At 41.7% G+C, this 14,189-nt stretch overlaps 1 protein-coding gene across 1 annotated transcript in view; it reads right to left on the reverse strand.

Moving 5' to 3' along the window:
* Window positions 1–477: 477 nt before the first annotated feature.
* The window catches only part of LOC146136347 (protocadherin Fat 1-like), a 68,840-nt gene continuing 55,128 nt past the window's right edge, over window positions 478–14,189 (reverse strand). The window contains exons 35-53 of the mRNA XM_083395440.1: window positions 13,800–13,953; window positions 13,372–13,472; window positions 13,106–13,238; window positions 12,536–12,672; window positions 12,352–12,450; window positions 12,051–12,201; window positions 11,639–11,808; window positions 11,040–11,532; window positions 10,449–10,691; window positions 8,556–10,017; window positions 8,036–8,239; window positions 7,279–7,550; window positions 6,758–6,979; window positions 6,398–6,495; window positions 5,769–5,894; window positions 4,974–5,058; window positions 4,000–4,047; window positions 2,923–3,218; window positions 478–2,448 (exon numbers count right to left, since the gene is read on the reverse strand). Coding sequence (XP_083251566.1) covers window positions 1,537–2,448; window positions 2,923–3,218; window positions 4,000–4,047; window positions 4,974–5,058; window positions 5,769–5,894; window positions 6,398–6,495; window positions 6,758–6,979; window positions 7,279–7,550; window positions 8,036–8,239; window positions 8,556–10,017; window positions 10,449–10,691; window positions 11,040–11,532; window positions 11,639–11,808; window positions 12,051–12,201; window positions 12,352–12,450; window positions 12,536–12,672; window positions 13,106–13,238; window positions 13,372–13,472; window positions 13,800–13,953 — 5,406 coding nt within the window. The 3' untranslated portion in view covers window positions 478–1,536. The remainder of the gene's footprint in view (window positions 2,449–2,922; window positions 3,219–3,999; window positions 4,048–4,973; window positions 5,059–5,768; window positions 5,895–6,397; window positions 6,496–6,757; window positions 6,980–7,278; window positions 7,551–8,035; window positions 8,240–8,555; window positions 10,018–10,448; window positions 10,692–11,039; window positions 11,533–11,638; window positions 11,809–12,050; window positions 12,202–12,351; window positions 12,451–12,535; window positions 12,673–13,105; window positions 13,239–13,371; window positions 13,473–13,799; window positions 13,954–14,189) is intronic.

Here is a 14,189-nt window from a genome sequence, read left to right on the forward strand (position 1 = left end):
TTATGGTCCGCCATAAAACACGTATCTATCATCATATTTCCAAATATATCGCGTGCAATACTCCGCGTGTTTATCATCACGTTCCAAAATTAAATTATTAAACAAATAAAAAATGACAACATACGTGATAACTGAGTATTTGGTTCAGTACGTTTTTTGTAGTACGTTTTTTCGTATTTTTAACTTTATTAAAATCCGGCACAGAAAGTTCGCGCCAGGGGCCTGACACTGACTTAATCGTACTCTAGGAATGCACAGGCTGTTAATGTTTTTTGTTGCCAAATATTGCTGACAAAAGCCAATATTACATACGATGGAAATTAAAAGTGGTAGACGGATAACACTTCAACCCTGTATAGTTTTCACCTGCAATATAAACAATACTTATTGAGAATTTGGACAAAAATCGACATATTTTAATCTGGAAGAAATACTTGTGTGTTATTTGGTCATAAAATGTATACACTTCTATAACATAAAAGTCGCATTTTATTCCGAACAAGCGAACGCTAGGCGCTAAATAACGCAACAAGTGAAGACAACAATTACAGTTACGAGAACAAAAACAAGCGGAATTAAAGTCAACTAAAATATCATCATAACAAATTTTGCATTCGAAAAAATAAAACACGTAACAACACACAAAAAAGGACAAAGGCGCCAAATACGAAAACTTAACATTAAATGATCAAATCGAGGAAAAATGCGACAACCTGGTACTAGCGGATTAAGGAAACTAAAAAGGCGTTTGACACAATAAGAATAACATAACAATGTGCCGGCCAGTACAATATAAACGAATGTATTTTATTCCATCACCTCACAGCACACTTTCTACACATGTATTTAAATAGCAATAGTTCAACAAACAACACAAAGATTTTTTGTTTCGATTTAAAAAAAAGAGTCACAAAAAGCGATAAAAATAGTCTGGGTGCGCAAAAAACATTATATAACGAAGCGATTTTTATGCAAGTAGTAAGTATAGTGGTGCTAGTACGAAAATTAAAAAGCATTTGAACTAAAAGCGGTACGCGACAAGGATCTGCGACAAGCGACGTGAAACTTTATTGGCGCTAGGTAAGCGCAAAAAAACAAATAATTATTATCACTCGCGGCGAGGGTTGGTGGTTATCGAACGATATGATATTACCACAAAATAAAAGTTTTCTTCGCGTAAAGTACGTCGGCACGATTGAGACGGCTGCCGTGTGAAGATTTCGTATCGTTTTACTGCGCACAGTGAAAGAAGTCGAACCACCTTCGTCCGACAGAGCAGCACTTAATTTGTGTGGACAGATAAACTACAAAGGCTTCGATGATTGATTACCGTAAAAACAGTTTCGGTTTTGCTTGGAGCAGCTAGACCAACACCAACTTTACTATACACCTAAAATATGTTACCGGTACTTAAACTTATTTGATGACCCGATTCCAAGTGAAATGTTTATGATAAAAGTGTTGCTGTGCTTAATTAGTGATTTTTAGTTTATTAAAAGAAAATAAATTCGTTAACATCTTGTGCTTTGACACCTTTTAAACATTAGTATTAGAACGAATCGCACTCGAATCGTCCAAGTTCAACGACGTGTCAAAAAACAGCGGCTGCATTTCCTGGGCCTCCGAGGAATGCTTGGCGCTTCCCTGGGACCGCTTTTGGCGCCGGGGCCGCTTCCCCTCACCCTGGCGCCGTTTGGGACGCGACTTGTGATGTTGATCGCGGATAAGCGAATCTTCCTCCTCCGCTTCCGAAAGTGATGACATCGACAAACGTTCACTTGCGAGACGCACCGGAGGAGGGGGAATACCCTTATGCTCATGGTACGGTGCGCCATCGCGTGGCTGTTCCACGCTAAGAGCACTTCCGGATGCCTCGCTCAAATCGGAGGTCTGGTGATGGTGGTTGATGAGATATTGATCCGGATGAAACTTTGCGCTTCTGGTGGGACACGGCGTCGGCATGTTCACCTCGTAGGGTTGGTTCAGGAGAGACGAGTAAGAGTTGTTGGCGAGGGCTGGAGGAAGGTCTTCTTCCAGCACTTCTTCGTCCTCGCGGAACGCGCGCAGCTCGTACTCTGTTGGAGGAGGAGGCAGCTCCGAGCCGGAAGAAGAAGACTGTGGACATGTGTCCGAGGTGTAAGACCGTGATCCACTGGTTGATGAAGACTCTGGCTCTTCACTGGTTACACCAGCAGGAGGGGACTCGCGGACTATGCCCGTCAAAATCTCCTCAGCGTCAACGCCTTTATACTCATCCGCCCTTCGCGATCCGTGAACATTTACCGGATGTTGGAGGTCGTGTTGATGAAGAGGATGTCGGTAGCGGGAAGAAGCGCTGCTTCGGAGACTACTATTGCGACTGTCGATATCTCTTGCCCTCGCCTCTGCTCCTCGTTGTGAATTAAGTATGATTCGGGTGATGCATAGTTTGTCCTCTTCCGGGATACTCTGGTATTAAGAGTTGAATTTATCGGATTTTAAGATTATTCTAAGTTAAAATGATATTCAATTTTACATAACGACGACGATCACATATACTTTTAGACTTTCCTGTCTTAATGAAAGTCATTAATAAGTTCTAGTCTTGAGACTGATAATGCCATATTTTGTGGCGAAATATATTTCTCTGTTAAAAGACTAGAATTTATTAATGACTGACTTTGACTACGACAGAAAAGTCTAAAGTATATTTGCTCCCATTTGAAGCCATTGTCGTCGTTTACGCGTAAGGGCGAGGAGATATCTTCCTATTTTACACATTCAGTTTGTCATCAACGACAACGATCACTTTACATTTATTAAAGAAAGACAACAATGGCCAAATAGCGAGTTTCATTTGTCCCCTTCTGCCTTAACAAACTAAGCCAAGGGTTACCACCTATCTATCGTCACGCCAAATAAGCGGGCAACGCATCTTCCTACCTCTTCCTGACGAACTAGTTGCAACAGCTGCTTTTCACGTCGCCTGCTTCGGCTGTTGCAGTAGTGGCCTGGGAGCGCGTCGGACCGGTTGCTACGACGACTGCGATTAGTGGCGACGCTGCTGAGGCTGCGTCGAGACTCGGGTGAGCTGGGCAGGTCGCTGAAGGCGCCCCGACCACCGCTGGCGCAGCTTCCCCCAGGGACCCCGGGGCCGCCCCCGCACGCCACGTTGGCAACCGAGTGCGGAACGTGGCCGGAATCCTCTGGCTTCCAATCGGTGACGTCCCAGTCATAACCTACGAACGAAGACTAGAGGTTAGTCGAATGATTTGCGAGGTTCAAACGTAAAACGAGTCCGCAGTTCAAACAGCAACGTGAAGAAGTCAATGTGGCGATGAAATTAATATCGAGATGTTAACCTTTCTAATAAATTGTCATCATTTTCGAATTATTGCATTGTTCTGCCTAAATGATTTGTGGGATTTGAATTTGTTCGCATTTATCACCTTTATTGTTGGAATAGTTATTTTACATATACAGAAAACAGAAGTCCCTGCTAAACAATAATACAGCATACGCAAAAGTTATAATCTATTCCGCAGGTTGTGCAGCCCTGATTTAGGCCCAATTTTCATGTTAAGTTACTGTCATGCTCAGCTGTGCCAAAATAATCAAAATGAAATAGTAATGATTAGCACCATACGGGAAACAAAATAACATCTCCGAAGTCAGTCTAATAGTAAAAATGTAAATGTGCTATTTCTATCAAAAAAATCACAATGTAATTTCACCTGTCCCACAAAAATGTGATCCCAACAATAAGAACAACAAGACGAGACAAGACAAAAAAACTTGAAACAAAATCGAATTGTGATGAATACAACAAATATAGCAGCATTCACAATACACATTCTTTTAATAAAAATGTTGAAAGAAAAAAAGGTTATGAAAAAATAAAAGTAATTAAAAAGTTAACGCATGCCGGAATGGAACTGTAAGTTTAAAAAAGCAAAAATGTCATGCTTTTAGTGCGTTTTATTAGCAAGGGATTTTGAGTTTCATGCGTGGGAGTTTCACCTCTGCGCGGCAGATTCCATATTGGCGGACGGGGACTTTCCCGTATAACTGCAGGAGAGAAAACGAAACATAAACAAGACGACCTACTAACTATGATTAAGTGTGCTTTGTAATTATAATTTGATAAAAAATATTGAATTTATTGAGATCAGTTGTTTGAAGGAAGACTAGAAATTATCACTTTTACAGATCTAACCACCTTTAAAATATAAAAACACCATTAGGGTATATCAAACAAAATATATATTATTTGATTTAAGTGATCGATATAGCTATTAAGCACCGTCGTTTACCGTCAAAAAGACCACTATACAAATACACGACACAAAAACGTAGCGCTGTAGAAGAGATTATTACGCACTAATGAATGATGTTGGATACACTGTTGCAAGAGCGAACAGCAACAACATCGTGATGTTTATCGGTAAACTCATGTTTGATGTGAACTTCAGATCTTTTACACAAGTGTTTTTATCCAGGAAAGTTAATTAAAATATACAAGCAAAACTGTGGCATGATTTGAAATACTGAGAATAACATCAACCAGTCGCAACTGTATGGCCGCTATGACGTTCCTGTGAAGTCGTTTGACTTTAATGGGACACCACAAAAAGTAAAAGGTAATTTTTTCAAACGTGGAAAACCATTTGAAATAGAACAAGACCAACTTATGCTACAAAGTCTCTTGGAATAGGGAAGCGCGTGCATCGCTACGTTCCGTAACGAGTCAACATGTAAACGTAAAGTCCATTGGGTAAAATTGGTAAACTGGGTAAAATTGGTAAACTGTCCGTTTACCGAACTTCACTTCTTTAAATAGTTTTAAATTAACATAGAAAAATAGAACGAAGCATTTGGTTTCAAAAGACGCAGTTGCAAAGTTAACAATGGTTTTAATATCTTCATTTTTCTACTACAAATATTAGTAAATCACTCGCAAACAAAGCAAACATAATAATCGGGATGAAACCTACTTTGTTGATCGTTGATGGAATAGTTGCTCGTCTTGTAGCGATCCGAGCGACCATGGCGGCCCGACGACGAAGCAGAATCGTTGTACTGAATTTTTGGGGCACACACTTGTTAGTTGGTAAAACGATCGGACAATTAATGGTAGTTCAGGGTTTTACAGCGTCCAGCACATATGTTATGATTGCGCAATGCACATTTTGTAAATATAAAGTTATTAAGTTAATTGTGCAATATTGCTTAAACCAGCTGTTCCAAAAGTCAAATACCACTTGCATGTGTTTTAATAATTATTAATCGGTACCTTGCAACGAATCGCTTTAAATCGATAAACTTTACAAGACAACGGACCAAGTAAATAAAAAACAATAAAAGTAATTTCAATATAGAGAGGTTTAATGAGATGGGTTAACTTGTTTCACTTCATTTCGATTTATTTATGTAACTTGATGTTGGGACTAAAAGCTTTTCGTTTGCGAACCCCCTTGAACTGATTCACGAGCCCGACTTTGGAAACAGCTTGCTTAAACAATTGCTTTTGGGGAAAATCCGAAAAGCAAGTGTTGACTATCGGAAAATATTGTCACTTGTTAAACGTCTCAGTCAGTCGAGTGCGAATTCATAATGGCAGTAATTAGCGAAACGGGTTAAGGCGCTACAAACAGCATTTCAATTAGTTTTCATAAAAGTTATCGGCTATACTGTAGCAAGGTAGTTAAATAACGTGAAAATACAACTGTCAAACATACTTTAGGCGTCGAATTTAAAATAGTCGTTAAAACAAATTTGTTGAGCAATACCTTAGCTGCGTCGTATTCCTGCCACGAAGGAGGAGGCTTCTGAATTGAATCGTTGTCCGAGGCGGAGAACGACGGACTAACAGCGGGCAACTGAGGTCGAACGTAGCAGAGGGGTACGCGTGCATCCTGGGGGGCACGAATGAGGGTAAATGCGATGATTTTGGTAACAAATTGCGATCAGGTTTGGAGGTACGGTTGACATTTGATTTCCAAAGCAAAGTGGGTGAATTAGGCGTATGAAAAAGGTGTCAATAAGTTATTAACATAGGTGTAACTGGGCGGAGGTAACACAAATGATAACGTTGCATATAAATGGCGCCATAATCTCATTAAAAGAAATGTGCGTGGTATTTTGGCTAGATGTATGAGGGCATGAGTCCAAATGAAAAATGAGGAAAGAAGAGAAGAAAGAAACATAATTTAAATCTGGAGGAATGACATAACACTGATAAGTAAAAGTTGAATAGCGTTATTCGATGAAAGCAATAAATTGTTTTAAAAAATGCTACTGAGCTTGCAAAACATTACTTAAGACGGTCTTTAGGATTTTATAACAGTTTAATTTCTAAAATGAGAAAACTTCTAACTTTTATAATCAATATATTCAGGAAGCAATTATTAAGATATACCTGATCTCCAGTCCCCTCTAGAGGAAAAGAATCTCTCGAGCTTCTCTGATAAGCGGCGGGTCGTTCCGGAACGCGAGGAGCATGCGGTGAACTGAAATCTGTTTTAAACGAGGATTAAGGATTAATGGTAAGAAAACTAACCAGGGCTTTCCAAAAAGAAACACGTAGGTTACAAAATGCTTAGATGGGACAAGTGTAAACCAGATTCAATTCAATTAATTTGTAGAACTTTAAAATAACCAACTATTGTTGGCAAGAAGTACTTGTCGTGCAGTGTACTATTAAAGTTAATACAAGAAATGTGCAATAACACATCAGTAAAAAACGTGTAATAGTTTCTTTCGCAATGCACTTTTATACCTGCGTTGTAGGGTACAACCGGTTGAATATCCCTGCTGCATCGACTGCCTCGCCTGTACTTGGAATCGTGCAATCTCTTCCGACGCCAAAGGAACCCGGCCAATACGACAAGCCCGATGAACAAAATGATCACGCAGATGATTACGATGATCAACACTGAAACACTACTCGTGGTAGGTTCTGGTTTCTCCGTCGGGTTGAGAGAAATGGGACAGCGAGGGTCTGCACAAATTAAAAAATACTGTTTGCAAAACACATGAAATTGCTGACGATGCACAATAAGGTTTGCTAACAATTTTTTGTACAATTCTTCAAGTGAACTAATAAGAAATTCAATGTAACAGTTAGGTATTTTAACGTTGAGCATTACTCGCGGCCAAATAATAGACCTTAAGTCGGCTAAATTGGTATAGTTTCGTTCAAGCGTGAGGCAAATTCTCGCATTGAACTAAAAAAATCCCACTATGAACATTGGTAAATCAAACCATGTCGACTAAGTGGCAGCAGCGATTTATGCTCACCAGGTTTAGGCGTGGTGCAATTGCACGCGTAGCCGCCGTCAAAGTTATGGCAGCTGCCCGCTTTGTTTCCGCAATCCTTTCGCGCCGCCTCCGTCGCACACTCGTCAACGTCGATCTCGCAACGTTGCCCGCTCCACCCGGAGGCGCAAAAGCACGAGGGCGTGCCCGCCACGCCCACCACGCACGTGCCGTGGTTCCGGCAGCGGCCGATCGCATGACACGCCGAGGGAGTCTCGCATCGTTCGCCGGCGAAGCCAATTGGGCACTTGCACCTGATATAATGGAATAAATTGCTGTTATCATTGCGCAGTTTTCTAACGACCTTCGATAAACGAGGTGCGACCATTGCTTATAGAGAACCAAACTATAGTTTTCTTCCGACAGCCCAATGTTTTAAACTTTATCTATACTGATTTCATATGTTTTTGACTTTTTATTAATTTTATTATTACTTTGCTATGTATTTATATGTATTTTACTTTACTTATAGGAAACGATGGTACCAGTATAGACGAAATAAATATTTTTGAAAATGTATGATTCTTGATTTACTCTTGTTTAATATAAACATAACATCTTTGGATAAATGTGGGCGTAAGCTTTTTTTGCTGCGTTAGAAAGTAATTTTCTGTAGCATTGGCACTAAATTTATCGTGACGAAACTACGCTGACATCTTGTGGTATTGCCAATCGACGTAATCAATCTTCTTATTGTATGTTGTTTTGTGTGACATAAGGTCAAAACAATGACCCGAACCTCATGTTCTTTCCCTCAAACAAGCAAACTCCTTTGTTCTGGCAAGGCCAGCGAGCGCAAGGGTCCGCTTCTTCGCAATGGTCGCCGTTGAACTGCACAGGGCAGTTGCACACGTAGGCACCGTCGCCGTGGGGAAGACAGGTGCCCCCGTTTCTACAAGGTTGGTGGAAGCAGGCGGCCATACTGATAAGCTCGTCCGTACACCTGCCGAAGTTAAGTGGTCTTCAAAATTGCAACTAGTACTAGCGTTCGAGAATTGAATAGCGTCTTATTGAGTGATAACTAACTATCGAATGTACTATAAAATAAAGGAAATCATAGACGTCAAGTACCTTTAGTACACTAAGCAGACTAGTGTTGGTGGCATAAAAAATATTATACGTGTCAATAGTAGCAACCACCCATGAGGCTAAGCAAACATTACTGCTTTGTTCTATAAGTTCATATAAGCATTACTTAAGGCTCAAAAATAGAATCACTACAATGCAATAACCCATCTAAAAAGACAAATTGAACTTACGTATCTAAAGCAGCGCGGTGATCGCGAAGCACCAGGCCGGGACTCGAACCGGCGCCGCTCGGATTGGAAGCGCTGGACTGCGGCGTTGGAAGTGGTGTTTCGTTAATCTCTGGACTCTCCAAGCAGCCTCGGAAACCTCGAGTGATGACAGCGGAAGACGACCTGGCTTCTCTCTGCCTCGTATCAACGCCGCGTCTTGACCTTGCACCCCTCGGAACTCCGCCGAGGGTCATCGACGTTAGCTGGATTCGCTTTCGGCCGCCTGTTGCTTTCAGCGAAGCGACGAACTGGTGGTCTAGGGTCAGCTTGAAAGCACAAGAAGCGGATGAACCTTCAGAGGGTTGAATGTCGACGTCGTGCCATTTTCCGTCGTTTATCATCACCAAATCGCGCTCCATAGTCTGCGGGCCGCCACCGCAGTCGAATGTGTAGCGAGCCAGGCCATTGGCCACCTCCAAGTGCGCGAAATGGCGCGGACCCGATGCGTGGAAAATGGTTGCGTTTGATTGAAAGGTCCGCAAGCGAAAATTCACGTGGAAAGGCGCCTGTTTGAGGGTCTGGCCGAACTCGAACTTCGCGTAGCCAGCGCCGTCAAACGATAAAATCTTGGGCGTGCCTTTCGCGGCCGTACACCTGTAGCCTTTAGCCTCGTTGGGGTTCACCACACAGCGCTGCGTTTTTTTACACGGATTGTTCTCCGTGGAGCAGATTGACTTACATTCGGGGCCCATGGTCCCTGAAGGACACACGCACTTGGGCGTGCGGTAAAACCGCTGAGTCACCAAGCTCCAGGAGTCAGCACTTACTGGCTGTGGCTCGTTAACTTTGCTCCAGGGAATTAACACGGGGACTTGGCGACAAGTGAAGTTGCAGCCATCTAGAAGACAATCGCTGGTTTTGATGCTTTCCACCTCGGCGCGAAGTTGGTCTTCAATCCTCGTGAGGCTCTTTTCCAAGTTCAGCCTTATAATACGAGACTGATAAAAGCCTGAGCTTGCTTTCTGGCTCGGCGGCTTACGCACGCTAAACAGCAGCTCAACAGCTCCCTCGTGCGACATCAAAGAAATAATCAGAAGGTCGCGCGGGGCGCTAAAACCTTGCGGAAGTAGTTCCCTGAGTTTGGTGACAAATAGTTTGTGGTAAAGCGAGATATAGCTGCTCAGACTGCCGATACCGCTGAACGTGATCGACAGGCTTTGCTCCAGAGCCTCTTTTGTTATTTGTCTGACTTTGACTGGTATCGCCGATATGTTGCTTCGACTTCCGTCACTCACTCGCATTAAAACACTATGGTCGCCCAGTGATATGGGAGCTAACGCCTTGATTGCTCCCGTGTCCGTGGAAACAAAGAAGCGCTCAAAGTCCTCTGGTGAGGCGAGGGAGAATCGGAGTCGGTCAGAGTCGAATACGTCCCGATCGGTAGCGCGGAGATGATCGACAATCGCTCCTCCGTCGAATTGATCTATAAAAAATGATACATGTCTATAATTTTGTGCAAGAATGAAAGGAGTTTACGAATAGATAAAGAAGGGTTTAAATAGGAAAAGCCATAATAAGTCAGAAATAAGTTAACTAGAATTTTATGATTTACACTCCGTTTCTAATTTTACCATTTCATACAATCTGTTAAGATATAAAAGGTCCTTTTCAAATAAAAGGATACCGATGTTTGATTGCGTTTGACTGAAATGTGTTTTAAGACTCACGCTCGGCCACATAGAAACTTAACCCAGTAGTAAACTTCATATTAAGCTCAGCGATATGTCATTTTACGTTCCACATGTGTGCGAACGTTATTGGTGTGAAATACTTGTAGAAGCATGAAATAAAGACACGTGAAGAAACAATAGAAACCAGTCGTAACACAAACACGTCATCCACCATATAATATACCTTCGATAGTGGTGATCACAACACTGTGAGGAACCAGCTCGGGCGGATACTGGCTTCGTTTCAGGACAACCACGTTCAACAGGAGATGAGAAGCGGCCGAGAGAGTCCGAGGCTTACCGGAATCAGTGACGTCAATAAGTAGCTGATGGACGACACGGTGAGAGCGGGCCACGCCCCCAAAATCGTCCAATACTAGGGCTCGACGAGTTTTGACGATGTTATCGGCATCGAGATAGAACAGACCTGAGAAGCGAAAACTTTTAAGGTTAACTAAGAGCGAAGTTTCGATGCATACTGCAGGGAATAAATACGTAATAATCGCTGGTCATTTTAACCCGCGTTCGTGTTAGTTTTGTACTTATTGATAGAATAAACGTTTGGAAGATTTTTAAATGTCACAGCATTATTCTTGTCTTAAAGAGAAGGGTTTAAAATAAACAAAAGAGCAACGGGGTTTTATTTAATACATTGCACTTTAAACTCTTTTTAGCGTACCCATAAAGACGGCTATGAAACGCCGTTACCCCCGGATTACAGCAAAAATTTAAGCACTTTAAAGTTGAATTTTTTTGAGAACACTGGTAAACGCACCTTTCTCATTGCCTTCGAAGATGCGGAAACTGAACGGCGCCCCGTTGCCTTCTCCATCGCCGTCTGTTGCGTTCAACTGCGCCAGTCCTCGTTGAACGGGATCCGTCGAACCGGCGTGAATGTGAACTGTGCAGTTGGCGCCATTAACCGAAACCAAAACCACCGCGCCCGAATCGCCGCTAGTTGGCGCCGTGACGAGGAAACGCGGCCGTACGTCGTTTACGTCGGTGACGTGAACAAAAACGTCAGCGGTGCTCGATTTGGCCGGGTTTCCGCCGTCTGTAGCCGTCACGGGAATCGTGTATGATTTTCGCGACTCGTAATCTAAACCAGGGCTTGAAATGGAAAGATCCCCAGATAAGGAATCCATTTGGAAAGGACCGTGGGACGAGTCGATAGAGTAAGTTACATTGCCGGCGTCATTGCTGTCACGGTCCGTTGCGCTCACGTGAGCAATGACGCGCCCTTCTTCAGTGTCCTCCGACACGGAGACCTATGTAAAGCAGAAAGTGATATAAAATATAAAACATTTAAACTGATGTTATTTTTTTTTCTTTTTCAAGCTTAATAGGTGACAACCAAATACTTGATTAATTTACCTCGTACAAGGGCGATGTAAAAACCGGGGTGTTGTCATTTACATCAAGTATGACCACGTTGAGGGTGCACTCTCCCGACAGGGGGTTCTCGCTGCGGTCGGACGCTGTTACCGTGATGACGTAACTGATGTCATTTTCGTAGTCGACGGGAGAAATGAGAGTGATTTCACCTGTTAACGACGATATTTTTGTATTTGTCTAATAACTTTGTAAATTAAGTAACGTTAACACAATTTTTTTTTAAAGTTAAATTTAGATTTTTTCTGCGAAGCCTAATTTTGATAAACTGAAAAACAAGTGGCACCAGAGTTCTTTTTAGACAAATACAGTTATCAGGCAAGATTAATTTTGATAAGAAACCTAAACTAACAACAGTGCTATATCGTCAACTCACAAAATATCAGCTACTTACCATTCTCTTCGTTGACGGCGAATTTTCCGTGTTCGTTGCCGTGGGTGATCGTGTACCTCAGTTTGGCGTTCGCCCCTGAATCACGACTCACAGCACTCACTGTCGCCACCTTGCGGCCAACGGGAAGATTCTCTGCCACTGTGACGTTGTACTTGAAGAAATAAAACAGCTTAATTAACGATAATTCGTGATAAAGTTTGGGATTATATAAGTTTTTTTTAGAGTTCAAAGACCTAAACAAGACCAAAATTGATCCCTACATATTTCGAGCTACCGATTTTAAGAGTGAATAAAAACATACCTTTGTGTGCTCAAATATGGGCGGATTGTCATTCACATCTATGACTTGGAGATTTAAGACCGCAATGGACGAAAGCGACTCCTTGGCACCATCTGTGGCCTGCAGTGATAAAAAGGACGAAATTAGCATAATGTAAACATCGTTGTAAGCAACAACAAACGTTCTACATATCCCGAGCACTTACCACTATCTCCAGCTCGTATGATGATTTAGTCTCGCGGTCAAGCGGTTTTCGTAGAATAAGGATACCAGTTGATGGTTCGATAACGAACTGAGATGCAAAGTTGTCGCGTAACGTGTAGCGAATTGTTCCGTTCTTGCCTACAAAATAAAACAAGAGGTTATTAAACACATGTGCCCGTGATAAATCTACTAGCCCATCGCAGTTATATCTTGATATATTCCAGGACAAGGGTTCTTAAAGGTGGTTCAATTTTGCAAGCAGAAAAACTTTTCACTGTACGCCATCGTAATATTAAAGTTTAATGAAACATTTCTTTTTTATCGCCACTAAACTACAAGATGTCATACGTCATACGTGTTATATACTTTCTTTTGGATGCAACGCAACCTCTAAGCTTTCATTGAATGGTTTTCTAACATTATTTCCTTTATTGGCGATGGTGGTTTTTAGTATAATACAATTACAGTTTGATACAGTTTCCCATATTTTTTAAAAACCTCTATTTGCTTTTGCAATATTTTTGCAAACTAGAATGTTAAAACACGAGGCAAATGGTGTATTCCACTTTACCTAGATCGGGATCGTACGCGATAACCCGATGTAGCAGTGAGTTCACGGGGATGTTTTCCTTTGTTGAGGCCCTCAATGACGTCACGTCGAACTCAGGAGCATTGTCATTGACGTCATCGACAATGATGTGAACCTGTATCACATGAAACGTGTCTAACTCGCACATTTGTAACAGTTTTGTTTTATTTATCTGCATTCGTTTTCTGCCTTTCAGCATAAATAATAGTTAAAAAAAGTTTGCTCCAGCGGCATGTTATGAAACTTACCGAACTAGTACAAGAAAGGTCACCGCCGTCAGTACTTGTGACAGTCAAGCGATATTCGCTCATCTTTTCGCGATCCAATTTTCCAGCTGTGAAGATTCGACCTAAAAAGAGGTTGATAGTAACATTATATAGGCAATGTACAAGGTAAGAAATATTACAAGCATAATGGTTGGAGGTTGTAGTAAGATGTAATAAGAATATCAAAGCCCATACAAAGTTGCAGAGTAACTCAAAACGTCCAAAATGATACCATCTTCTGTATGGGATTTAATATTCTTACTACGCCTCACTATCGAAATCAAAGACACAAACCACTAACAAAAACTTAACGCTTTTCTATATTTGGTCGCTTCTAAATGACTATACAAATGTGGCAGAAAATAGTTGTCAAAACCAATAAAAACGACAGAGTTGGAAGAGATATTTACCGGTGCTTCTGTCGCGAATGAAGTTTTCCGATCCTTTCCCGCTTAAGGTGTACTGCAAAGTGCCAAAGTTGCCAGCGTCGCGATCTTTGGAATCAATTTGGACGACGGCGAAATGCCTGGGCACGTTTTCCCTCACATGGACTTCGTAGTTGAGCTGTTAAAGCAAGGCGCTTATGGAAGCCCAATATTTGCTAACAGGTATGTACATTGTACACTACAGTGCACAACACGCGTGAACAATGTATAAAGAAAAGGATATAACCGGTAAAACTGTCCGAAGATGTTGGCTATGTAATAATAATTCGGTTTTACTTTCTCTAAAAATTAATATTTTAAAAAGTCAAACGTAAATAAATGGATTGCATTCGCGTTGCATGAAAATAAATGGAT

Source organism: Ascidiella aspersa, chromosome 8 (genome assembly GCF_963924565.1).
Source record: "Ascidiella aspersa chromosome 8, kaAscAspe10.2, whole genome shotgun sequence".
Taxonomy (NCBI): Eukaryota; Metazoa; Chordata; class Ascidiacea; order Phlebobranchia; family Ascidiidae; genus Ascidiella; species Ascidiella aspersa.